Source organism: Heterodontus francisci, unplaced genomic scaffold (assembly GCF_036365525.1).
Source record: "Heterodontus francisci isolate sHetFra1 unplaced genomic scaffold, sHetFra1.hap1 HAP1_SCAFFOLD_570, whole genome shotgun sequence".
NCBI lineage: Eukaryota > Metazoa > Chordata > Chondrichthyes > Heterodontiformes > Heterodontidae > Heterodontus > Heterodontus francisci.
In genome coordinates, this window is record NW_027141150.1 from 668,308 (window position 1) to 696,217 (window position 27,910).

Below are 27,910 nucleotides of genomic sequence, written 5' to 3' on the forward strand. Positions count from 1 at the left end.
ACTCCTCCTCCCTGACACTGTCACACTCCCCTCTTCCCCCACACTCTATACACTGCTCATCCCTGACACTGTCACACTCCCCTCTTCCCACACACTGATCCACTCCTCCTCCCTGACACTGTCACACTCCCCTCTTCCCACACACTGATACACTCCTCCTCCCTGACACTGTCACTCTCCCCTCTTCCCACACACTGATACACTCCTCCTCCCTGACATTGTCACATCCCCTCTTCAGCCACAGACTGATACACTTCTCCTCCCAGACACTGTCACACTCCCCTCTTCCCACACACTGATACACTCCTCATCCCTGACACTGTCACACTCCCCTCTTAAGCCACAGACTGATACACACCTCCTCCCAGACACTGTCACACTCCCCTCTTCCCCCACACTGATACACTCCCCCATCGCAACACTGTCACACTCCCCTCTTCCCCCACAATGATACACTCCTCCTCCCTGACACTGTCACACTCCCCTCTTAAGCCACAGACTGATACACACCTCCTCCCAGACACTGTCACACTCCCCTCTTCCCCACACTGATACACTCCTCCACCCCAACACTGTCACACTCCCCTCTTCCCCCACAAACTGATACACTCCTCCTCCCGCACACTGTCACACTCCCCTCTTCCCCCACACACTGATACACTCCTCCTCCCTGACACTGTCACACTCCCCTCTTCCCCCACAGTGATACACTCCTCCACCCTCACACTGTCACACTCCCCTCTTCCCCCACACACTGATACACTCCTCCTCCCTGACACTGTCACACTCCCCTCTTCAGCCACAGACTGATACACTCCTCCTCCCGACACTGTCACACTCCCCTCTTCCCCCACACACTGATACAATCCTCCTCCCGACACTGTCACAATCCCCGCTTCCCGCACACACTGATAAACTCCTGCTCCCTGACATTGTCACATTCCCCTCTTCAGCCACAGACTGATACACTCCTCCTCCCGACACTGTCACACTCCCCTCGTCCCCCACTCTCTGATCCACTCCTCCTCCTTAACACTGTCACTCTCCCCTCTTCCCACACACTGATAGACTCCTCATCCCTGACACTGTCACACTCCCCTCTTCCCCCACACTGATACACTCCTCCTCCCTGACACTGTCACAATCCCCTCTTCAGCCACAGACTGATACACACCTCCTCCCAGACACTGTTACACTCCCCTCTTCCCCCACACTGATACACTCCTCCTCCCCGACACTGTCACACTCCCCTCTGCCGCCACACACTGATACACTTCTCCTCCCTGACACTGTCACACTCCCCTCTTCCCCCACACTGATACACTCCTCCACCCTGACACTGTCACACACCCCTCTTCCCCCACACTTATACACTCCTCCTCCCTGACACTGTCACACTCCACTCTTCCCCCACACTGATTCACTCCTCCAACCTGACACTGTCACACTCCCCTCTTCCCCCAAACACTGATACACTCCTCCTCCCTGACACTGTCACACTCCCCTCTTCCCCCACACACTGATACAATCCTCTTCCCTGACACTGTCACACTCCCCTCTTCACCCAAACTGATACACTCCTCCACCCTGACACTGTCACACTCCCCTCCTCCTGCACACACTGATGCACTCCTCTTCCCTGACACTGTCACACTCACCTCTTCCCCCAAACTGATACACTCCTCCACCCTGACATTGTCACACTCCCCTCTTCAGCCACAGACTGATACACTCCTCCGCCCAGACACTATCACACTCCCCTTTTCCCCCACACACTGATACACTCCTCCTCCCAGACACTTTCACACTCCCCTCTTCCCCCCCACACATGCTGATACACTCCTCCTCCCAGACACTTTCACACTCCCCTCTTCCCGCCCACACATGCTGATACACTCCTCCTCCCTGACACTGTCACACTCCCCTCTTCTCCACCACACACTGATACACTCCTCCTCCCTGACACTGTCACACTCCCCTCTTCTCCACCACACACTGATAAACTCCTCCACCCTGACACTGTCACACTCCCCTCTTCCCCCACACACTGATACACTCTTCCTTCTGACACTGTCAAACTCCCCTCTTCCCCCACACACTGATACACTCCTCCTCCCGGCACTGTCACACACCCCGCTTCTCCACCACACACTCATACTCTCCTCCTCCCTGACACTGTCACACTCCCCTCTTCCCCCACACACTGATACACTCCTCCTCCCTGACACTGTCACACTCCCCTCTTCCCCCACACACTGATATATTCCTCCTCCCGACACTGTCACACTCCCCTCTTCTTCACCACACACTGATACACTCCTCCTCCCGACACTGTCACACTCCCCTCTTCTCCACCACACACTGATACACTCCTCCTCCCGACACTGTCACACTCCCCTCTTCTTCACCACACACTGATTCACTCCTCCTCCCAGACACTTTCACACTCCCCTCTTCCCCCCCACACATGCTGATACACTCCTCCTCCCAGACACTTTCACACTCCCCTCTTCCCCCCCACACATGCTGATACACTCCTCCTCCCTGACACTGTCACACTCCCCTCTTCTCCACCACGCACTGATACACTCCTCCTCCCTGACACTGTCACACTCCCCTCTTCTCCTCCACACATTGATACACTCCTCCTCCCTGACACTGTCACACTCCCCTCTTCCCCCACACTCTGATACACTCGTCCTCCCTGACACTGTAACACTCCCCTCTTCCCCCACACCCTGATCTACTCCTCCTCCCTGACACTGTCACACTCCCCTCTTCCCCCACACTCTATACACTGCTCATCCCTGACACTGTCACACTCCCCTCTTCCCACACACTGATCCACTCCTCCTCCCTGACACTGTCACACTCCCCTCTTCCCACACACTGATACACTCCTCCTCCCTGACACTGTCACTCTCCCCTCTTCCCACACACTGATACACTCCTCCTCCCTGACATTGTCACATTCCCCTCTTCAGCCACAGACTGATACACTTCTCCTCCCAGACACTGTCACACTCCCCTCTTCCCACACACTGATACACTCCTCATCCCTGACACTGTCACACTCCCCTCTTAAGCCACAGACTGATACACACCTCCTCCCAGACACTGTCACACTCCCCTCTTCCCCCACACTGATACACTCCCCCATCGCAACACTGTCACACTCCCCTCTTCCCCCACAATGATACACTCCTCCTCCCTGACAATGTCACACTCCCCTCTTAAGCCACAGACTGATACACACCTCCTCCCAGACACTGTCACACTCCCCTCTTCCCCACACTGATACACTCCTCCACCCCAACACTGTCACACTCCCCTCTTCCCCCACAAACTGATACACTCCTCCTCCCGCACACTGTCACACTCCCCTCTTCCCCCACACACTGATACACTCCTCCTCCCTGACACTGTCACACTCCCCTCTTCCCCCACAGTGATACACTCCTCCACCCTCACACTGTCACACTCCCCTCTTCCCCCACACACTGATACACTCCTCCTCCCTGACACTGTCACACTCCCCTCTTCAGCCACAGACTGATACACTCCTCCTCCCGACACTGTCACACTCCCCTCTTCCCCCACACACTGATACAATCCTCCTCCCGACACTGTCACAATCCCCGCTTCCCGCACACACTGATAAACTCCTGCTCCCTGACATTGTCACATTCCCCTCTTCAGCCACAGACTGATACACTCCTCCTCCCGACACTGTCACACTCCCCTCGTCCCCCACTCTCTGATCCACTCCTCCTCCTTAACACTGTCACTCTCCCCTCTTCCCACACACTGATAGACTCCTCATCCCTGACACTGTCACACTCCCCTCTTCCCCCACACTGATACACTCCTCCTCCCTGACACTGTCACAATCCCCTCTTCAGCCACAGACTGATACACACCTCCTCCCAGACACTGTTACACTCCCCTCTTCCCCCACACTGATACACTCCTCCTCCCCGACACTGTCACACTCCCCTCTGCCGCCACACACTGATACACTTCTCCTCCCTGACACTGTCACACTCCCCTCTTCCCCCACACTGATACACTCCTCCACCCTGACACTGTCACACACCCCTCTTCCCCCACACTTATACACTCCTCCTCCCTGACACTGTCACACTCCACTCTTCCCCCACACTGATTCACTCCTCCAACCTGACACTGTCACACTCCCCTCTTCCCCCAAACACTGATACACTCCTCCTCCCTGACACTGTCACACTCCCCTCTTCCCCCACACACTGATACAATCCTCTTCCCTGACACTGTCACACTCCCCTCTTCACCCAAACTGATACACTCCTCCACCCTGACACTGTCACACTCCCCTCCTCCCGCACACACTGATACACTCCTCTTCCCTGACACTGTCACACTCACCTCTTCCCCCAAACTGATACACTCCTCCACCCTGACATTGTCACACTCCCCTCTTCAGCCACAGACTGATACACTCCTCCGCCCAGACACTATCACACTCCCCTTTTCCCCCACACACTGATACACTCCTCCTCCCAGACACTTTCACACTCCCCTCTTCCCCCCCACACATGCTGATACACTCCTCCTCCCAGACACTTTCACACTCCCCTCTTCCCGCCCACACATGCTGATACACTCCTCCTCCCTGACACTGTCACACTCCCCTCTTCTCCACCACACACTGATACACTCCTCCTCCCTGACACTGTCACACTCCCCTCTTCTCCACCACACACTGATAAACTCCTCCACCCTAACACTGTCACACTCCTCTCTTCTACACCACAAACTGATACACTCCTCCTCCCTGACACAGTCACACTCCCCTCTTCCCCCACACACTGATACACTCCTCTTCCCTGACACTGTCAAACTCCCCTCTTCCCCCACACACTGATATACTCCTCCTCCCGACACTGTCACACTCCCCTCTTCTTCACCACAAACTGATACACTCCTCCTCCCTGACACTGTCACAATCCCCTCTTCAGCCACAGACTGATACACACCTCCTCCCAGACACTGTTACACTCCCCTCTTCCCCCACACTGATACACTCCTCCTCCCCGACACTGTCACACTCCCCTCTGCCGCCACACACTGATACACTCCTCCACCCTGACACTGTCACACTCCCCTCTTCCCCCACACTGATACACTCCTCCTCCCTGACACTGTCACACTCCACTCTTCCCCCACACTGATACACTCCTCCACCCTGACACTGTCACACTCCCCTCTTCCCCCACACTGATACACTCCTCCTCCCTGACACTGTCACTCTCCCCTCTTCCCACACACTGATAGACTCCTCATCCCTGACACTGTCACACTCCCCTCTTCCCCCACACTGATACACTCCTCCTCCCTGACACTGTCACAATCCCCTCTTCAGCCACAGACTGATACACACCTCCTCCCAGACACTGTTACACTCCCCTCTTCCCCCACACTGATACACTCCTCCTCCCCGACACTGTCACACTCCCCTCTGCCCCCACACACTGATACACTTCTCCTCCCTGACACTGTCACACTCCCCTCTTCCCCCACACTGATACACTCCTCCACCCTGACACTGTCACACTCCCCTCTTCCCCCACACACTGATGCACTCCTCCTCCCAGACACTGTCACACTCCCCTCTTCCCCCACACACTGATGCACTCCTCCTCCCAGACACTGTCACACTCCCCTCTCCCCGCCCAAACACTGATACACTCCTCCTCCCTGACACTGTCACACTCCCCTCTTCCCCCACACACTGATACATTCCTCTTCCCTGACACTGTCACACTCCCCTCTTCACCCAAACTGATACACTCCTCCACCCTGACACTGTCACACTCCCCTCTTCCCGCACACACTGATACACTCCTCTTCCCTGACACTGTCACACTCCCCTCTTTCCCCAAACTGATACACTCCTCCACCCTGACATTGTCACACTCCCCTCTTCAGCCACAGACTGATACACTCCTCCACCCAGACACTATCACACTCCCCTTTTCCCCCACACACTGATACACTCCTCCTCCCAGACTCTTTCACACTCCCCTCTTTCCCCCCTCACATGCTGATACACTCCTCCTCCCAGACACTTTCACACTCCCCATTCCCCCCCACACATGCTGATACACTCCTCCTCCCTGACACTGTCACACTCCCCTGTTCTCCAACAAACACTGATACACTCCTCCACCCTGACACTGTCACACTCCCCTCTTTTCCCACACACTGATACACTCCTCCTCCCTGACACTGTCACACTCCCCTCTTCTCCACCACACACTGATACTCTCCTCCTCCCTGACACTGTCACACTCCCCTCTTCTCCACCACACACTGATACACTCCTCCACCCTGACACTGTCACACTCCCCTCTTCCCCCACACACTGATACACTCCTCCTCCCTGACACTGTCACACTCCCCTCTTCCCCCTCACACTGATACACTACTCCTCCCGACACTGTCACACTCCCCTCTTCTCCACCACACACTGATACACTCCTCCTCCCGACACTGTCACACTCCCCTCTTCTCCACCACACACTGATACTCTCCTCCTCCCTAACACTGTCACACTCCTCTCTTCTCCCACGTACTGATGCACTCCTCCTCCCCGACACTGTCACACTCCCCTCTTCCCCCACGTACTGATGCACTCCTCCTCCCCGACACTGTCACAATCCCCTCTTCCCCCACGTACTGATGCACTCCTCCTCCCCGACACTGTCACACTCCCCTCTTCCCCCACGTACTGATGCACTCCTCCTCCCTGACACTGTCACACTCCCCTCTTCCCCCACGTACTGATGCACTCCTCCTCCCCGACACTGTCCCACTCCCCTCTTTCCCCACGTACTGATGCACTCCTCCTCCCCGACACTGTCACACTCCCCTCTCTCTGATGCTGAGCTTCTCATTTGTTCCTGACTTGGATATGGCAACATGCAGTTTAATATTTGGATGTCCAATGAAATTTTGTCCTGCTGTCTCTGTGTGTGTGTGTGTGTGTCTGAGTGAGTGTGTTTGTGTCTCTGTGATTGTGTGTGTGTGTATTTGTGTGTCTGTCTGTATGATTGTGTGTTAATGTGCGTGTGTGTCTGAGTGTGAGTGTGTGTGTAAGTGTCTTTGTGTGTGTGCCTTTGTGCGTTGGTGTGTGTCTGTCTGTTGCTTTGTGTATCTGTGTGTGCGTGTGTTGGTGTGTCTATATCTGTTGCGTGTGAGTTTGTTGTGTAAGTGTGTGTGTCTGTGAGTGTTATTGTGTATTTATGTGAGTGTGTGTCCTTGAGTGTGTGTGTTTGTGTGTCTGTGAGTGACTGTGTGTGCGTCTGTGAGAGTGTGTCTGTGTGTGTTGATGTGAGTGTGTGTGTTTGTGTGTCTGTGAGTGACTGTGTGTGCGTCTGTGAGTGTGTGTCTGTGTGTGTTGATGTGAGTGTGTGTCTGTGTGTGTGATCTGGCAATCGATGTATGTGAAGCAGCAAGCTTAATCAACAAAATCTTTATTTAAAACTATAAATAAACATCTCACCCAGTTTCGAACAGATCCGCAAATAAAGTGCGGTAATTTCCTTGCATGTAGAAAGCTTAAATACAGAATAAATCTCCCTCTACACTGTCCCCCTTCAAACACACCCAGGACAGGTACAGTACGGGGGTTAGATACATAGTAAAGCTCCCTTTACACTGTCCCCCATCAAACACACCCAGGACAGGTACAGTACGGGGGTTAGATACAGAGTAAAGCTCCCTCTACACTATCCCCCATCAAACACTCCCAGGACAGGTACAGTACGGGGGTTAGATACAGAGTAAAGCTCCCTCTACACTGTCCCCCTTCAAACACTCCCAGGACAGGTACAGTACGGGGGTTAGATACAGAGTAAAGCTCTCTCCACACTGTCCCCATCAAACACTCCCAGGACAGGTACAGTACAGGGGTTAGATACAGAGTAAAGCTCCCTCTACACTGTCCCCCATCAAACACTCCCCAGGACAGGTACAGTACGGGGGTTAGATACAGAGTAAAGCTCCCTCTACACTGTCCCCATCAAACACTCCCAGGACAGGTACAGTACGGAGTTAGATACAGATTAAATCTCCCTCCACACTGTCCCCCTTCAAACACTCCCAGGACAGGTACAGTACGGGGTTTAGATACAGAGTAAAGCTCCCTCTACACTGTCCCCCATCAAACACTCCCAGGACAGGTACAGTACGGGGGTTAGATACAGAGTAAAGCTCCCTCTACACTGTTCCCCATCAAACACTCCCCAGGACAGGTACAGTACGGGGGTTAGATACAGAGTAAAGCTCCCTCTACACTGTCCCCATCAAACACTCCCAGGACAGGTACAGTACGGGGGTTAGATACAGAGTAAAGCTCCCTCTACACTGTCCCCATCAAACACTCCCAGGACAGGTACAGTACGGGGGTTAGATACAGAGTAAAGCTCCCTCTACACTGTCCCCATCAAACACTCCCCAGGACAGGTACAGTACGGGGGTCAGATACAGAGTAAAGCTCCCTCTACACTGTCCCCATCAAACACTCCCCAGGACAGGTACAGTACGGGGGTTAGATACAGAGTAAAGCTCCCTCTACACTGTCCCCATCAAACACTCCCAGGACAGGTACAGTACGGGGGTTACATACAGAGTAAAGCTCCCTCTACACTGTCCCCATCAAACACTCCCAGGACAGGTACAGTACGGGGGTTAGATACAGAGTAAAGCTCCCTCTACACTGTCCCCATCAAACACTCCCAGGACAGGTACAGTACGGGGGTTAGATACAGAGTAAAGCTCCCTCTACACTGTCCCCATCAAACACTCCCAGGACAGGTACAGTACGGGGGGTTAGATACAGAGTAAAGCTCCCTCTACACTGTCCCCATCAAACACTCCCAGGACAGGTACAGTACAGGGGTTAGATACAGAGTAAAGCTCCCTCTACACTGTCCCCATCAAACACTCCCCAGGACAGGTACAGTACGGGGGTTAGGTACAGAGTAAAGCTCCCTCTACACTGTCCCCCATCAAACACTCCCCAGGACAGGTACAGTACGGGGGTTAGATACAGAGTAAAGCTCCCTCTACACTGTCCCCATCAAACACTCCCCAGGACAGGTACAGTACGGGGGTTAGGTACAGAGTAAAGCTCCCTCTACACTGTCCCCCATCAAACACTCCCAGGACAGGTACAGTACAAAAGAGAAAAAAAAACAAAAACAAACAAAATGGGGTTTGATGCAGAGTAATACACTTTAATACAGTGCATTTTAATGCACAGTGATACCTGGTCCCAGAGGGGGAAAGGACAGTGTATCTAACACACTGTGACACCCGGTCCCAGAGGGGGAAAGGACAGTGTATCTAACGCACTGTGACACCCGGTCCCAGAGGGGGGAAAGGACAGTGTATCTAACGCACTGTGACACCCGGTCCCAGAGGGGGAAAGGACAGTGTATCTAACGCACTGTGACACCCGGTCCCAGAGGGGGAAAGGACAGTGTATCTAACGCACTGTGACACCCGGTCCCAGAGGGGGGAAAGGACAGTGTATCTAACACACTGTGACAGCCGGTCCCAGAGGGGGAAAGGTCAGTGTATCTAACACACTGTGACACCCGGTCCCAGAGGGGGGAAAGGACAGTGTATCTAACACACTGTGACAGCCGGTCCCAGAGGGGGAAAGGTCAGTGTATCTAACACACTGTGACACCCGGTCCCAGAGGGGGAAAGGACAGTGTATCTAACACACTGTGACACCCAGTCCGAGAGGGGGAAAGGACAGTGTATCTAACACACTGTGACACCCAGTCCGAGAGGGGGAAAGGACAGTGTATCTAACACACTGTGACACCCGGTCCCAGAGGGGGAAAGGACAGTGTATCTAACACACTGTGACACCCGGTCCCAGAGGGGGAAAGGACAGTGTATCTAACACTCTGTGACACCCGGTCCCAGAGGGGGAAAGGACAGTGTATCTAACACACTGTGACACCCGGTCCCAGAGGGGGAAAGGACAGTGTATCTAACACACTGTGACACCCGGTCCCAGAGGGGGAAAGGACAGTGTATCTAACACACTGTGACACCCGGTCCCAGAGGGGGAAAGGACAGTGTATCTAACACACTGTGACACCCGGTCCCAGAGGGGGAAAGGACAGTGTATCTAACACACTGTGACACCCGGTCCCAGAGGGGGAAAGGACAGTGTATCTAACACACTGTGACACCCGGTCCCAGAGGGGGAAAGGACAGTGTATCTAACACACTGTGACACCCGGTCCCAGAGGGGGAAAGGACAGTGTATCTAACACACTGTGACACCCGGTCCCAGAGGGGGAAAGGACAGTGTATCTAACACACTGTGACACCCGGTCCCAGAAAGAAGTTTCTCTCAGTTCTCCAGCAGGGATGTTATCGTCCTTCGTGAGTTTGTGCACCAGACTGATATCTCAGCACAAACGTCTGTAACCCGGCCTGCCGATGCAAATGTGCTGATTTCCGACTGCAGTGTTTTCTCAGTTCCATCACTGCGTTCCAGTCGGCCCCTCGGAAACAAATCCCACTCCAGTTCCGCGGAAATCCCAGGAACGCCATCGAACCTCGGACCGAGACGCCGCACAGGCAACTCCGATGAGGACAAGACAGGCAACGAACAGTGACTCCGAGACGGGAGGAGGTCACATCACCGACGTCCACAGTCAAAGAGGTAGCTGCTAAAGGGGCGTCTTGGAGGAGGAGGGAGAGGATTCAGGAAGGGATTCCGGAGCGGGAAAGTGCACGGTACATCAATCGGAAGCGAGATTCTCCTGCTCCGCCTCATCACCGATGCCAATCTCCTGTACAGGTTCTGCGGGTGAAAATACAAAAAGAAAACTTTAACAGGCAAAATTCTCTCTTTAACGGGGGTCCCTGATGGTGAGACTCCCTCTTTAACGGGGGTCCCTGACGGTGAGACTCCCTGTTTAACAGGGGTCCCTGACGGTGAGACTCCCTCTTTAACAGGGGGTCCCTGACGGTGAGACTCCCTCTTTAACAGGGGTCCCTGACGGTGAGACTCCCTCTTTAACAGGGGCCCCAGACGGTGAGACTCCCTCTTTAACAGGGGTCCCTGACGGTGAGACTCCCTCTTTAACAGGGGTCCCTGACGGTGAGACTCCCTCTTTAACAGGAGTCCCTGATGATGAGACTCCCTCTTTAACAGGGGTCCCTGATGGTGAGACTCTCTCTTTAACAGGGGTCCCTGATGGTGAGACTCTCTCATTAACAGGGGTCCCTGATGGTGAGACTCCCTCTTTAACAGAAGTCCCTGACGGAGAGACTCCCTCTTTAACAGGGGTCCCTGACAGTGAGACTCTCTCTTTAACAGGGGTCCCTGACGGAGAGACTCCCTCTTTAACAGGGGTCCCTGATGGTGAGACTCCCTCTTTAACAGTGGTCCCTGACAGGGAGACTCCATCTTTAACAGGGGTCCCTGACAGTGAGACTCTCTCTTTAACAGGGGTCCCTGACTGTGAGACTCTCTCTTTAACAGGGGTCCCTGACAGTGAGACTCCCTCTTCAACAGGGGTCCCTGACGGGGAGACTCCCTCTTTAACAGGGGTCCCTGACGGTGAGACTCCCTCTTTAACAGAAGTCCCTGACGGAGAGACTCCCTCTTTAACAGGGGTCCCTGACGGTGAGACTCCCTCTTTAACAGGAGTCCCTGATGGTGAGACTCCCTCTTTAACAGGGGTCCCTGACGGTGAGACTCCCTCTTCAACAGGGGTCCCTGACGGGGAGACTCCCTCTTTAACAGGGGCCCCAGACGGTGAGACTCCCTCTTTAACAGGGGTCCCTGACGGGGAGACTCCCTCTTTAACAGGGGTCCCTGACGTTGAGACTCCCTCTTTAACAGGGGTCCCTGATGGTGAGACTCCCTCTTTAACAGGGGTCCCTGACGTTGAGACTCCCTCTTTAACAGGGGCCCCAGACGGTGAGACTCCCTCTTTAACAGGGGTCCCTGACGGTGAGACTCCCTCTTTAACAGGGGTCCCTGACGGTGAGACTCCCTCTTTAACAGGCGTCCCTGACGGGGAGCCTCCGTCTTTAACAGGGGACCCTGACGGTGAGACTCTCTCTTCAACAGGGGTCCCTGATGGTGAGACTTCCTCGTTAACAGGGGTCCCTGACGGTGAGACTCTCTCTTTAACAGGGGTCCCTGACGGAGAGACTCCCTCTTTAACAGGGGTCCCTGACGGTGAGACTCCCTCTTTAACAGGGGTCCCTGACGGAGAGACTCCCTCTTTAACAGGGGTCCCTGACGGTGAGACTCCCTCTTTAACAGGGGACCCTGACGGTGAGACTCCCTCTTTAACAGGGGTCCCTGACGGTGAGACTCCCTCTTTAACAGGGGTCCCTGACGGTGAGACTCTCTCTTCACCAGGGGTCCCTGATGGTGAGACTCTCTCTTTAACAGGGGTCCCTGACGGTGAGACTCCCTCTTCAACAGGGGTCCCTGACGGTGAGACACTCTCTTTAACAGGGGTCCCTGACGGTGACACTCCCTCCTTAACAGGGGTCCCTGACGGAGAGACTCCCTCTTTAACAGGGGTCCCTGAAGGTGAGACTCTCTCTTTAACAGGGGCCCCTGACGGGGAGACTCCCTCTTTAACAGGAGTCCCTGACGGTGAGACTCTCTCTTTAACAGGGGTCCCTGACGATGAGACTCCCGCTTTAACAGGAGTCCCTGACGGTGAGACTCCCTCTTTAACAGGGGTCCCTGACTGTGAGACTCCCTGTTTAACAGGGGTCCCTGACGGTGAGACTCCCTCTTTAACAGAAGTCCCTGACGGAGAGACTCCCTCTTTAACAGGGGTCCCTGACGGTGAGACTCCCTCTTTAACAGGGGTCCCTGACGGGGAGACTCCCTCTTTAACAGGGGTCCCTGACGGAGAGAGTCCCTCTTTAACAGGGGCCCCAGACGGTGAGACTCCCTCTTTAACAGGGGTCCCTGACGGTGAGACTCCCTCTTTAACAGGGGTCCCAGACGTTGGGACTCCCTCTTTAACAGGGGTCCCTGACGTTGAGACTCCCTCTTTAACAGGGGTCCCTGATGGTGAGACTCCCTCTTTAACAGGGGTCCCTGACGTTGAGACTCCCTCTTTAACAGGGGCCCCAGACGGTGAGACTCCCTCTTTAACAGGGGTCCCTGACGGTGAGACTCCCTCTTTAACAGGGGTCCCTGACGGTGAGACTCCCTCTTGAACAGCCGCCCTGACGGGGAGACTCCCTCTTTAACAGGGGACCCTGACGGTGAGACTCTCTCTTCAACAGGGGTCCCTGATGGTGAGACTTCCTCATTAACAGGGGTCCCTGACGGTGAGACTCTCTCTTTAACAGGGGTCCCTGACGGAGAGACTCCCTCTTTAACAGGGGTCCCTGACGGGGAGACTCCCTCTTTAGCAGGGGTCCCTGACGGAGAGACTCCCTCTTTAACAGGGGTCCCTGACGGTGAGACTCCCTCTTTAACAGGGGACCCTGACGGTGAGACTCCCTCTTTAACAGGGGTCCCTGACGGTGAGACTCCCTCTTTAACAGGGGTCCCTGACGGTGAGACTCTCTCTTCACCAGGGGTCCCTGACGGTGAGAATCCCTCTTTAACAGGGGTCCCTGACGGTGAGACTCACTTTAACAGGGGTCCCTGACGGTGAGACTCCCTGTTCAACAGGGGTCCCTGACGGTGAGACACTCTCTTTAACAGGGGTCCCTGACGGTGACACTCCCTCCTTAACAGGGGTCCCTGACGGAGAGACTCCCTCTTTAACAGGGGTCCCTGAAGGTGCGACTCTCTCTTTAACAAGGGCCCCTGACGGGGAGACTCCCTCTTTAACAGGAGTCCCTGACGGTGAGACTCCCTCTTTAACAGGGGTCCCTGACGGTGAGACTCGCTCTTCAACAGGGGTCCCTGACGGAGAGACTCCCTCTTTAACAGGGGTCCCTGACGGTGAGACTCCTTCTTTAACAGAAGTCCCTGACGGAGAGACTCCCTCTTCAACAGGGGTCCCTGACGGAGAGACTCCCTCTTTAACAGGGGTCCCTGACGGTGAGACTCCATCTTTAACAGGGGTCCCTGATGGTGAGACTCCCTCTTTAACAGGGGTCCCTGACGGAGAGACGCCCTCTTTAACAGGGGTCCCTGACGGAGAGACTCCCTCTTTAACAGGGGTCCTTGACGGTGAGACTCCCGCTTTAACAGGGGTCCCCAATGGTGAGACTCCCTCTTTAACACGGGTCCCTGACAGTGAGACTCTCTCTTTAACAGGGGTCCCTGACGGTGAGACTCCCTCTTTAACAGGGGTCCCTGTCGGTGAGACTCTCTCTTTAACAGGAGTCCCTGACGGGGAGACTCCCTCTTTAACAGGAGTCCCTGACAGTGAGACTCCCACTTTAACAGGGGTCCCTGACGGGGAGACTCCCTCTTTAACAGAAGTCCCTGACGGAGAGACTCCCTCTTTAACAGGGGTCCCTGACTGCGAGACTCCCTCTTTAACAGAAGTCCCTGATGGAGAGACTCCCTCTTTAACAGGGGTCCCTGACGGTGAGACTCCCTCTTTAACAGGGGTCCCTGAGGGTGAGACTCCCTCTTTAACAGGGGTCCCTGACGGTGAGACTCTCTCTTTAACAGGGGTCCCTGACGGTGAGACTCCCTCTTTAACAGGGGTCCCTGATGGTGAGACTTCCTCTTTAACAGAGGTCCCTGACGGAGAGACTCACTCTTTAACAGGGGTCCCTGACGGTGAGACTCCCTCTTTAACAGGCGTCCCTGATGGTGAGACTCCCTGTTTAACAGGGGTCCCTGACGGTGAGACTCCCTCTTTAACAGGGGTCCCTGACTGTGAGACTCCCTGTTTAACAGGGGTCCCTGAAGGTGAGACTCCCTCTTTAACAGGGGTCCCTGACTGTGAGACTCCCTGTTTAACAGGGGTCCCTGACTGTGAGACTCCCTCTTTAACAGAAGTCCCTGATGGAGAGACTCCCTCTTTAACAGGGGTCCCTGACGGTGAGACTCCCTCTTTAACAGGGGTCCCTGAGGGTGAGACTCCCTCTTTAACAGGGGTCCCTGACGGTGAGACTCTCTCTTTAACAGGGGTCCCTGACGGTGAGACTCCCTCTTTAACAGGGGTCCCTGATGGTGAGACTTCCTCTTTAACAGAGGTCCCTGACGGAGAGACTCACTCTTTAACAGGGGTCCCTGACGGTGAGACTCCCTCTTTAACAGGCGTCCCTGATGGTGAGACTCCCTGTTTAACAGGGGTCCCTGACGGTGAGACTCCCTCTTTAACAGGGGTCCCTGACTGTGAGACTCCCTGTTTAACAGGGGTCCCTGAAGGTGAGACTCCCTCTTTAACAGGGGTCCCTGACTGTGAGACTCCCTGTTTAACAGGGGTCCCTGACTGTGAGACTCCCTGTTTAACAGAAGTCCCTGACGGAGAGACTCCCTCTTTAACAGGGGTCCCTGACGGTGAGACTCCCTCTTTAACAGGCGTCCCTGATGGTGAGAGTCCCTCTTTAACAGGGGTCCCTGACTGTGAGACTCCCTGTTTAACAGGGGTCCCAGATGGTGAGACTCCCTCTTTAACAGGGGTCCCTGACGGTGAGACTCTCTCTTCACCAGGGGTCCCTGACGGTGAGAATCCCTCTTTAACAGGGGTCCCTGACGGTGAGACTCACTTTAACAGGGGTCCCTGACGGTGAGACTCCCTCTTCAACAGGGGTCCCTGACGGTGACACTCCCTCCTTAACAGGGGTCCCTGACGGAGAGACTCCCTCTTTAACAGGAGTCCCTGACGGTGAGACTCCCTCTTTAACAGGGGTCCCTGACGGTGAGACTCGCTCTTCAACAGGGGTCCCTGACGGAGAGACTCCCTCTTTAACAGGGGTCCCTGACGGTGAGACTCCCTCTTGAACAGAAGTCCCTGACGGAGAGACTCCCTCTTCAACAGGGGTCCCTGACGGAGAGACTCCCTCTTTAACAGGGGTCCCTGACGGTGAGACTCCATCTTTAACAGGGGTCCCTGATGGTGAGACTCCCTCTTTAACAGGGGTCCCTGACGGAGAGACGCCCTCTTTAACAGGGGTCCCTGACGGAGAGACTCCCTCTTTAACAGGGGTCCTTGACGGTGAGACTCCCTCTTTAACAGGGGTCCCCAATGGTGAGACTCCCTCTTTAACACGGGTCCCTGACAGTGAGACTCTCTCTTTAACAGGGGTCCCTGACGGTGAGACTCCCTCTTTAACAGGGGTCCCTGTCGGTGAGACTCTCTCTTTAACAGGAGTCCCTGACGGGGAGACTCCCTCTTTAACAGGAGTCCCTGACAGTGAGACTCCCACTTTAACAGGGGTCCCTGACGGGGAGACTCCCTCTTTAACAGAAGTCCCTGACGGAGAGACTCCCTCTTTAACAGGGGTCCCTGACGGTGAGACTCCCTCTTTAACAGAAGTCCCTGATGGAGAGACTCCCTCTTTAACAGGGGTCCCTGACGGTGAGACTCCCTCTTTAACAGGGGTCCCTGACGGTGAGACTCCCTCTTGAACAGGGGTCCCTGACGGAGAGACTCTCTCTTTAACAGGGGTCCCTGACGGTGAGACTCTCTCTTTAACAGGGGTCCCTGACAGTGAGATTCTCTCTTTAACAGGGGTCCCTGACGGTGAGACTCCCTCTTTAACAGGGGTCCCTGACGGTGAGACTCTCTCTTTAACAGGGGTCCCTGACAGTGAGATTCTCTCTTTAACAAGGGTCCCTGACGGTGAGACTCCCTCTTTAACAGGGGTCCCTGACGGTGAGACTCCCTCTTTAACAGGCTTCCCTGATGGTAAGACTCCCTGTTTAACAGGGGTCCCTGACGGAGAGACTCCCTCTTTAACAGGGGTCCTTGACGGTGAGACTCCCTCTTTAACTTGGGTCCCTGACGGTGAGACTCTCTCTTTAACAGGGGTCCCTGACGGTGAGACTCCCTCTTTAACAGAAGTCCCTGACGGAGAGACTCCCTCTTTAACAGGAGTCCCTGACGGTGAGACTCTCTCTTTAACAGTGGTCCCTGACAGTGAGACTCTCTCTTTAACAGGGGTTGCTGACGGTGAGACTCTCTCTTTAACAGTGTTCCCTGACAGTGAGACTCTCTCTTTAACAGGGGTCCCTGACGGTGAGACTCCCTCTTTAACAGGGGTCCCTGACAGTGAGACTCTCTCTTTAACAGGGGTCCCTGATGGTGAGAGTCCCTCTTTAACAGGGGTCCCTGACTGTGAGACTCCCTGTTTAACAGGGGTCCCTGATGGTGAGACTCCCTCTTTAACAGGGGTCCCTGACGGTGAGACTCTCTCTTCACCAGGGGTCCCTGACGGTGAGAATGCCTCTTTAACAGGGGTCCCTGACGGTGAGACTCACTTTAACAGGGGTCCCTGACGGTGAGACTCCCTCTTCAACAGGGGTCCCTGACGGTGAGACATTCTCTTTAACAGGGGTCCCTGACGGTGACACTCCCTCCTTAACAGGGGTCCCTGACGGAGAGACTCCCTCTTTAACAGGGGTCCCTGAAGGTGCGACTCTCTCTTTAACAGGGGCCCCTGACGGGGTGACTCCCTCTTTAACAGAAGTCCCTGACGGAGAGACTCCCTCTTTAACAGGGGTCCCTGACGGTGAGACTCCCTCTTTAACAGGCGTCCCTGATGGTGAGAGTCCCTCTTTAACAGGGGTCCCTGACTGTGAGACTCCCTGTTTAACAGGGGTCCCTGATGGTGAGACTCCCTCTTTAACAGGGGTCCCTGACGGTGAGACTCTCTCTTCACCAGGGGTCCCTGACGGTGAGAATCCCTCTTTAACAGGGGTCCCTGACGGTGAGACTCACTTTAACAGGGGTCCCTGACGGTGAGACTCCCTCTTCAACAGGGGTCCCTGACGGTGAGACACTCTCTGTAACAGGGGTCCCTGACGGTGACACTCACTCCTTAACAGGGGTCCCTGACGGAGAGACTCCCTCTTTAACAGGGGTCCCTGAAGGTGCGACTCTCTCTTTAACAGGGGCCCCTGACGGGGTGACTCCCTCTTTAACAGGAGTCCCTGACGGTGAGACTCCCTCTTTAACAGGGGTCCCTGACGGTGAGACTCGCTCTTCAACAGGGGTCCCTGACGGAGAGACTCCCTCTTTAACAGGGGTCCCTGACGGTGAGACTCCCTCTTTAACAGAAGTCCCTGACGGAGAGACTCCCTCTTCAACAGGGGTCCCTGACGGAGAGACTCCCTCTTTAACAGGGGTCCCTGACGGTGAGACTCCATCTTTAACAGGGGTCCCTGATGGTGAGACTCCCTCTTTAACAGGGGTCCCTGACGGAGAGACGCCCTCTTTAACAGGGGTCCCTGACGGAGAGACTCCCTCTTTAACAGGGGTCCTTGACGGTGAGACTCCCTCTTTAACAGGGGTCCCCAATGGTGAGACTCCCTCTTTAACAGGGGTCCCTGACAGTGAGACTCTCTCTTTAACAGGGGTCCCTGACGGTGAGACTCCTCTTTAACAGGGGTCCCTGTCGGTGAGACTCTCTCTTTAACAGGAGTCCCTGACGGGGAGACTCCCTCTTTAACAGGAGTCCCTGACAGTGAGACTCCCACTTTAACAGGGGTCCCTGACGGGGAGACTCCCTCTTTAACAGAAGTCCCTGACGGAGAGACTCCCTCTTTAACAGGGGTCCCTGACGGTGAGACTCCCTCTTTAACAGAAGTCCCTGATGGAGAGACTCCCTCTTTAACAGGGGTCCCTGACGGTGAGACTCCCTCTTTAACAGGGGTCCCTGACGGTGAGACTCCCTCTTTAAAAGGGGTCCCTGACGGAGAGACTCTCTCTTTAACAGGGGTCCCTGACGGTGAGACTCTCTCTTTAACAGGGGTCCCTGACAGTGAGATTCTCTCTTTAACAGGGGTCCCTGACGGTGAGACTCCCTCTTTAACAGGGGTCCCTGACGGTGAGACTCTCTCTTTAACAGGGGTCCCTGACAGTGAGATTCTCTCTTTAACAAGGGTCCCTGACGGTGAGACTCCCTCTTTAACAGGGGTCCCTGACGGTGAGACTCCCTCTTTAACAGGCTTCCCTGATGGTAAGACTCCCTGTTTAACAGGGGTCCCTGACGGAGAGACTCCCTCTTTAACAGGGGTCCTTGACGGTGAGACTCCCTCTTTAACTTGGGTCCCTGACGGTGAGACTCTCTCTTTAACAGGGGTCCCTGACGGTGAGACTCCCTCTTTAACAGAAGTCCCTGACGGAGAGACTCCCTCTTTAACAGGAGTCCCTGACGGTGAGACTCTCTCTTTAACAGTGGTCCCTGACAGTGAGACTCTCTCTTTAACAGGGGTCCCTGACGGTGAGACTCTCTCTTTAACAGTGTTCCCTGACAGTGAGACTCTCTCTTTAAAAGGGGTCCCTGACGGTGAGACTCCCTCTTTAACAGGGGTCCCTGACAGTGAGACTCTCTCTTTAACAGGGGTCCTTGACGGGGAGACTCTCTCTTTAACAGGGGTCCCTGACAGTGAGACTCCCTCTTTAACAGGGGTCCCTGACGGTGAGACTCCCTCTTTAACAGGGGTCCCTGATGGTGAGACTTCCTCTTTAACAGAGGTCCCTGACGGAGAGATTCACTCTTTAACAGGGGTCCCTGACGGTGAGACTCCCTCTTTAACAGGCGTCCCTGATGGTGAGACTCCCTGTTTAACAGGGGTCCCTGACGGTGAGACTCCCTCTTTAACAGGGGTCCCTGAATGTGAGACTCCCTGTTTAACAGGGGTCCCTGAAGGTGAGACTCCCTCTTTAACAGGGGTCCCTGACTGTGAGACTCCCTCTTTAACAGGGGTCCCTGACGGTGAGACTCCCTCTTTAACAGGCGTCCCTGACGGTGGAGTCCCTCTTTAACAGGGGTCCCTGACTGTGAGACTCCCTGTTTAACAGGGGTCCCTGATGGTGAGACTCCCTCTTTAACAGGGGCCCCTGACGGTGAGACTCTCTCTTTAACAGGGGTCCCTGACGGTGAGACTCCCTCTTTAACAGGGGTCCCTGACGGTGAGACTCCCTCTTTAACAGGAGTCCCTGACGGTGAGACTCCCTCTTTAACAGGGGTCCCTGACGGTGAGACTCCCTATTTAACAGGGGTCCCTGATGGAGAGACTCCCTCTTTAACAGGGGTCCCTGACGGTGAGACTCCCTCTTCAACAGGGGTCCCTGACGTTGAGACTCCCTCTTTAACAGGGGTCCCTGACGGTGAGACTCCCTCTTTAACAGGGGTCCCTGACGGTGAGACTCTCTCTTTAACAGGGGTCCCTGTCGGTGAGACTCCCTCTTTAACAGGGGTCCCTGACGGTGAGACTCCCTCTTTAACAGGGGTCCCTGACGGTGAGACTCTCTCTTTAACAGGAGTCCCTGACGGAGAGACTCCCTCTTTAACAGGGGTCCCTGACGGTGAGACTCTCTCTTTAACAGGGGTCCCTGACGGTGAGACTCTCTCTTTAACAGGGGTCCCTGACGGTGAGACTCCCTCTTTAACAGTAGTCCCTGACGGAGAGACTCCCTGTTTAACAGGGGTCCCTGACGGTGAGACTCCCTCTTTAACAGGCGTCCCTGATGGTGAGAGTCCCTCTTTAACAGGGGTCCCTGACTGTGAGACTCCCTGTTTAACAGGGGTCCCTGATGGTGAGACTCCCTCTTTAACAGGGGCCCCTGACGGTGAGACTCTCTCTTTAACAGGGGTCCCTGACGGTGAGACTCCCTCTTTAACAGAAGTCCCTGACGGAGAGACTCCCTCTTTAACAGGGGTCCCTGACGGTGAGACTCCCTCTTTAACAGGGGACCCTGACAGTGAGATTCTCTCTTTAACAGGGGTCCCTGACGGTGAGACTCCCTCTTTAACAGGGGTCCCTGACAGTGAGATTCTCTCTTCAACAGGGGTCCCTGACGGGGAGACTCCCTCTTTAACAGGGGTCACTGACGGTGAGACTCCCTCTTTAACAGGGGTCCCTGACGGTGAGACTCTCTCTTTAACAGGGGTCCCTGACGGTGAGACTCCCTCTTTAACAGAAGTCCCTGACGGAGAGACTCCCTCTTTAACAGGGGTCCCTGACGGTGAGACTCTCTCTTTAACAGTGGTCCCTGACAGTGAGACTCTCTCTTTAACAGGGGTCCCTGACGGTGAGACTCCCTCTTTAACAGGGGTCCCTGACAGAGACTCTCTCTTTAACAGGGGCCCCTGACGGTGAGACTTCCTCTTTAACAGGGGTCCCTGAAAGAAACTCTCTCTTTAACAGGGGTCCCTGACGGTGAGACTCCCTCTTTAACAGGGGTCCCTGACGGTGAGACTCTCTCTTTAACAGGGGTCCCTGACAGTGAGATTCTCTCTTTAACAGGGGTCCCTGACGGTGAGACTCTCTCTTTAACAGGGGTCCCTGACAGTGAGACTCTCTCTTTAACAGGGGTCCCTGACAGTGACACTCTCTCTTTAACAGGGGTCCCTGACGGTGAGTCTCCCTCTTTAACAGGGGTCCCTGACAGAGACTCTCTCTTTAACAGGGGTCCCTGACGGTGAGACTCCCTCTTTAACAGGGGTCCCTGACGGTGAGAATCTCTCTTTAACAGGGGTCCCTGACAGTGAGATTCTCTCTTTTACAGGGGTCCCTGACGGTGAGACTCTCTCTTTAACAGGGGTCCCTGACGGTGAGACTCTCTCTTTAACAGGGGTCCCTGACAGTGAGATTCTCTCTTTAACAGGGGTCCCTGACGGTGAGACTCCCTCTTTAACAGGGGTCCCTGACGGTGAGACTCTCTCTTTAACAGGGGTCCCTGACAGTGAGATTCTCTCTTTAACAAGGGTCCCTGACGGTGAGACTCCCTCTTTAACAGGGGTCCCTGACGGTGAGACTCCCTCTTTAACAGGCTTCCCTGATGGTGAGACTCCCTGTTTAACAGGGGTCCTTGACGGAGAGACTCCCTCTTTAACAGGGGTCCTTGACGGTGAGACTCCCTCTTTAACTTGGGTCCGTGACGGTGAGACTCTCTCTTTAACAGGGGTCCCTGACGGTGAGACTCCCTCTTTAACAGAAGTCCCTGACGGAGAGACTCCCTCTTTAACAGGGGTCCCTGACGGTGAGACTCTCTCTTTAACAGTGGTCCCTGACAGTGAGACTCTCTCTTTAACAGGGGTCCCTGACGGTGAGACTCTCTCTTTAACAGTGTTCCCTGACAGTGAGACTCTCTCTTTAACAGGGGTCCCTGACGGTGAGACTCCCTCTTTAACAGGGGTCCCTGACAGTGAGACTCTCTCTTTAACAGGGGTCCCTGACGGGGAGACTCTCTCTTTAAAAGGGGTCCCTGACGGTGAGACTCCCTCTTTAACAGGGGTCCCTGACAGTGAGACTCCCTCTTTAACAGGGGTCCCTGACGGTGAGACTCTCTCTTTAACAGGGGTCCCTGACGGGGAGACTCCCTCTTTAACAGGGGTCCCTGACGGGGAGACTCTCTCTTTAACAGGGGTCCCTGACGGGGAGACTCTCTCTTTAACAGGGGTCCCTGACGGTGAGACTCCCTCTTTAACAGGGGTCCCTGACAGTGAGACTCCCTCTTTAACAGGGGTCCCTGACGGTGAGACTCTCTCTTTAACAGGGGTCCCTGACGGGGAGACTCCCTCTTTAACAGGGGTCCCTGACAGTGAGGCTCCCTCTTTAACAGGGGTCCCTGACGGTGAGACTCTCTCTTTAACAGGGGTCCCTGACGGGGAGGCTCCCTCTATAACAGGGGTCCCTGACGGTGAGACTCCCTCTTTAACGGGGGTCCCTGACGGTGAGACTCCCTCTTTAACAGGGGTCCCTGACGGGGAGACTCTCTCTTTAACAGGGGTCCCTGACTGTGCTTTGGGTGAATGAGGGAGAATAATTCAGGTACAGAACTCACTTGCCACCTCCGACTCCTCAAACTCCTTCGATTTCAACCAGGCCATTCCCGCTGCCAGTGGCACGGCCACTATTGCCAGGGCGATCAGCACCCAAATCCACGCTGGCATGTCGGCCTTCTGGGGAGGGTGTGGAGTCGAAGGAGTATCTTACAGGAAAAGAAATCAGTCGTCAGCATAGAGCAGAGCAAAATACTGACCCTCCGACAGTGCGGCACTCCCTCAGTACTGACCCTCCAACAGTGCGGCACTCCCTCAGTACTGACACTCCGACAGTGCGGCACTCCCTCAGTACTGACTCTCCGACAGTGCGGCACTCCCTCAGTACTGACACTCCGACAGTGCGGCACTCCCTCAGTACTGACTCTCCGACAGTGCGGCACTCCCTCAGTACTGACACTCCGACAGTGCGGCACTCCCTCAGTACTGACCCTCCGACAGTGCGTCACTCCGTCATTACTGACCCTCCAACAGTGCATCACTCCCTCAGTACTGACCCTCCGACAGTGCGTCACTCCGTCATTACTGACCCTCCAACAGTGCGGCACTCCCTCAGTACTGACCCTCCGACAGTGCATCACTCCCTCAGTACTGACCCTCCGACAGTGTGGCGCTCCCTCAGTACTGACCCTCCGACAGTGCGGCACTCCCTCAGTACTGACTCTCCGACAGTGCGGTACTCCCTCAGTACTGACCCTCCGACAGTGCGGAGCTCCCTCAGTACTGACCCTCCGACAGTGCGGCACTCCCTCAGTACTGACCCTCCGACAGTGCATCACTCCCTCAGTACTGACCCTCCGACAGTGCGGCACTCCCTCAGTACTGACCCTCCGACAGTGCGTCACTCCGTCAGTACTGACCCTCCGACAGTGCGTCACTCCGTCAGTACTGACCCTCCGACAGTGCGTCACTCCGTCATTACTGACCCTCCGACAGTGCGTCACTCCGTCAGTACTGACCCTCCGACAGTGCGTCACTCCGTCATTAATGACCCTCCAACAGTGCGGCACTCCCTCAGTACTGACCCTCCGACAGTGCGGCACTCCCTCAGTACTGACCCTCCGACAGTGCGCCACTCCGTCATTACTGACCCTCCAACAGTGCGGCACTCCCTCATTACTGACCCTCCGACAGTGCGTCACTCCGTCATTACTGACCCTCCGACAGTGCGTCACTCCGTCAGTACTGACCCTCCGACAATGCGTCACTCCGTCATTACTGACCCTCCAACAGTGCGGCACTCCCTCAGTACTGACCCTCCGACAGTGCGGCACTCCATCAGTACTGACCCTCCGACAGTGCGTCACTCCGTCATTACTGACCCTCCAACAGTGCAGCACTCCCTCATTACTGACCCTCCAACAGTGCAGCGCTCCCTCAGTACAGACCCTCCGACAGTGCGCTGCTCCCTCAGTACTGACCCTCTAACAGTGCGGAGCTCCCTCAGTATTAACCCTCTAACAGTGCGGCGCTCCCTCAGTACTGACCCTCCGACAGTGCGGTGCTCCCTCAGTATTGACCCTCTAACAGTGCGGCACTCCCTCAGTACTGATCCTCCGACAGTGCGGTGCTCCCTCAGTACTGACCCTCCAACAGTGCGGCACTCCCTCAGTACTGACTCTCTGACAGTGCGGCGCTCCCTCAGTACTGACCCTCCAACAGTGCGGCGCTCCCTCAGTACTGAGCCTCCGACAGTGCGGCACTCCCTCAGTACTGACCCTCCGACAGTGCGGCACTCCCTCAGTACTGACCCTCCGACAGTGAGGCGCCCCCTCAGTACTGACCCTCCGAAAGTGCGGCGCTCCCTCGGTACTGACCCTCCGACAGTGCGGCACTCCCTCAGTACTGACCCTCCGACACTGCGGAGCTCCCTCAGTACTGAAACTACGACAGTGCGGAGCTCCCTCAGGACTGACCCTCCGAAAGTGCGGCGCTCCCTCGGTACTGACCCTCCGAAAGTGCGGCACTCCCAGTTCATAAGTTCTGGGATTGAAAACAAGTCTCAGTAATAGTGCTGTGAAACTATAATTGATTGTTGCAAAAACCCATCTGCTTCACTAATATCCTTGAAGAAAGGAAATCTGCTGTGTTTACCTGGTCTGGCCTACATTTGACTCCAGACCCAGAGCAATTTGGTTAACACGAAAACGGCCTCTCAGTACTGTTGGAAATACTCTGCAGGTCTGGCAGCCTCTGTGGAGACAGAAACCGTGTTAACATTCCAGATAATGATAATGGGTCACAGATCTGAAACGTTAACTCTGTTTCCGTCTCCACAGAGGCTGCCAGACCTGCCGAGTATCTTCAGCCTTTCTGTTCCTATTAACTAAGCAATCAGCTGTCTCTCAGTCCCTCTCTGTCAGGGAGATATCTGTACACTTGACTGGTGTCTCTCAGTCCCTCTCTCTCAGGGAGACATGTGTACACTGACTGGTGTCTCTCAGTCCCTCTCTCTCAGGGAGGTATCTGTACACTGACAGGTGTCTCTCGGTCCCTCACACTCAGGGTGATATCTGTACACTGACTGCAGTCTCTCAGTCCTCTCTTTCTCAGGGTGATATCTGTACACTGACTGCAGTCTCTCAGTCCTCTCTCTCTCAGGGTGATATCTGTACACTGACTGGTGTCTCTCAGTCCCACTCTCTCAGGGAGATATCTGCACTCTGACTGGTGTCTCTCAGTCCCTCTCTCTCAGGGTGATATCTGTTCACTAACTGGTGTCTCTCAGTCCCTCTCTCTCAGGGAGATATGTGTACACTGACTGCAGTCTCTCGGTCCCTCTCTCTCAGGGTGATATCTGTACACTGACTGGTGACTCTCAGTCCCTCTCTCTCAGGCAGATATCTGTACTCTGACAGGTGTCTCTCAGTCCCCTCTCAATCAGGGAGATATCTGTACACTGACTGGTGTCTCTCAGTCCCTCTCTCTCAGGGAGATATCTGTACACTGACTGGTGTCTCTCAGTCCCCTCTCTCTCAGGGTGATATCTGTTCACTAACTGGTGTCTCTCAGTCCCTCTCTCTCAGGGAGATATGTGTACACTGACTGCAGTCTCTCGGTCCCTCTCTCTCAGGGTGATATCTGTACACTGACTGGTGACTCTCAGTCCCTCTCTCTCAGGCAGATATCTGTACTCTGACAGGTGTCTCTCAGTCCCCTCTCAATCAGGGAGATATCTGTACACTGACTGGTGTCTCTCAGTCCCTCTCTCTCAGGGAGATATCTGTACACTGACTGGTGTCTCTCAGTCCCCTCTCTCTCAGGGTGATATCTGTACACTGACTGGTGTCTCTCAGTCCCACTCTCTCTCAGGGAGATATCTGTACACTGACTGGTGTCTCTCAGTCCCACTCTCTCTCAGGGAGATATCTGTACACTGACTGGTGTCTCTCAGACCCCCTCTCTCAGGGAGATATCTGTACACTGACAGGTGTCTCTCGGTAACTCTCTCTCAGGGTGATATCTGCACATTGACTGGTGTCTCTCAGTCCCTCTCTCTCTCAGGGTGATATCTGCACATTGACTGGTGTCTCTCAGTCCCTCTCTCTCTCAGGGTGATATCTGTACACTGACTGGTGTCTCTCAGTCCCTCTCTCTCAGGGTGATATCTGTACACTGACTGGTGTCTCTCAGTCCCTCTCGCTCAGGGTGATATCTGTACACTGACTGGTGTCTCTCAGTTCCTCTCTCTCAGGGTGATATCTGTACACTGACTGGTGTCTCTCAGTCCCTCCCTATCGGGGTGATATCTGTACACTGACTGGTGTCTCTCAGTCCCTCTCTCTCAGGGTGATATCTGTACACTGACTGGTGTCTCTCAGTTCCTCTCTCTCAGGGTGATATCTGTACACTGACTGGTGTCTCTCAGTCCCTCTCACTCGGGGTGATATCTGTACATTGACTGGTGTCTCTCAGTCCCTCTCTCTCTCAGGGAGATATCTGTACACTGACTGGGGTCTCTCAGTCCCTCTCTCTCAGGGTGATATCTGTACACTGACTGGTGTCTCTCAGTCCCTCTCTCTCTCAGGGAGATATCTGTACACTGACTGGTGTCTCTCAGTCCCTCTCTCTCAGGGTGATATCTGTACACTGACTGGTGTCTCTTAGTACCCTCTCTCTCAAATACATGTGCACACTGACTGCTGTCTCTCAGACCCCCTCTCTAAGGGAGATATCTGTGCACTGACAGGTGTCTCTCGGTAACTCTCTCTCAGGGTGATATCTGTACACTGACTGGTGTCTCTCAGTCCCCTCTCTCTCAGGGAGATATCTGTACACTGACTGGTGTCTCTCACTCACTCTCTCTCAGGGTGATATCTGTACACTGACTGGTGTCTCTCAGTCCCTCTCTCTCTCAGGGTGATATCTGTACACTGACTGGTGTCTCTCAGTCCCACTCTCTCTCAGGGAGATATCTGTACACTGACTGGTGTCTCTCAGTCCCTCTCTCTCAGGGTGATATCTGTACACCGACTGGTGTCTCTCAGTACCCACTTTCTCAGGGTGATATCTGTACACTGACTGGTGTCTCTCAGTTCCTCTCTCTCGGGGTGATATCTGTACACTGACTGGTGTCTCTCAGTCCCCTCTCTCTGAGGGAGATATTTTTACACTGACTGGTGTCTCTCAGTCCCCTCTCTCTCAGGGTGATATCAGTACACTGACTGGTGTCTCTCAGTCCCTCTCTCTCAGTGTGATATCTGTACACTGACTGGTGTCTCTCAGTTACTCTCTCTAAGTGTGATATCTGTACACTGAATGGTGTCTCTCAGTCCCCTCTCTCTCAGGGAGATATCTGTACACTGACTGGTGTCTCTCAGTCCCTCTCTCTCAGGGTGATATCTGTACACTGACTGGTGTCTCTCAGTCCCCTCTCTCTCAGGGTGATATCTGGACACTGACTGGTGTCTCTCAGTACCCACTTTCTCAG

General features: G+C 54.7%; 1 protein-coding gene across 1 annotated transcript in view; it reads right to left on the reverse strand.

Annotated features, from left to right (window-relative positions):
- Positions 1 to 10,259: 10,259 nt before the first annotated feature.
- Positions 10,260 to 27,910, reverse strand: part of si:rp71-1c10.7 (uncharacterized) — a 29,261-nt gene continuing 11,610 nt past the window's right edge. The window contains exons 4-5 of the mRNA XM_068026714.1: positions 22,983 to 23,129; positions 10,260 to 10,873 (exon numbers count right to left, since the gene is read on the reverse strand). Coding sequence (XP_067882815.1) covers positions 10,812 to 10,873; positions 22,983 to 23,129 — 209 coding nt within the window. The 3' untranslated portion in view covers positions 10,260 to 10,811. The remainder of the gene's footprint in view (positions 10,874 to 22,982; positions 23,130 to 27,910) is intronic.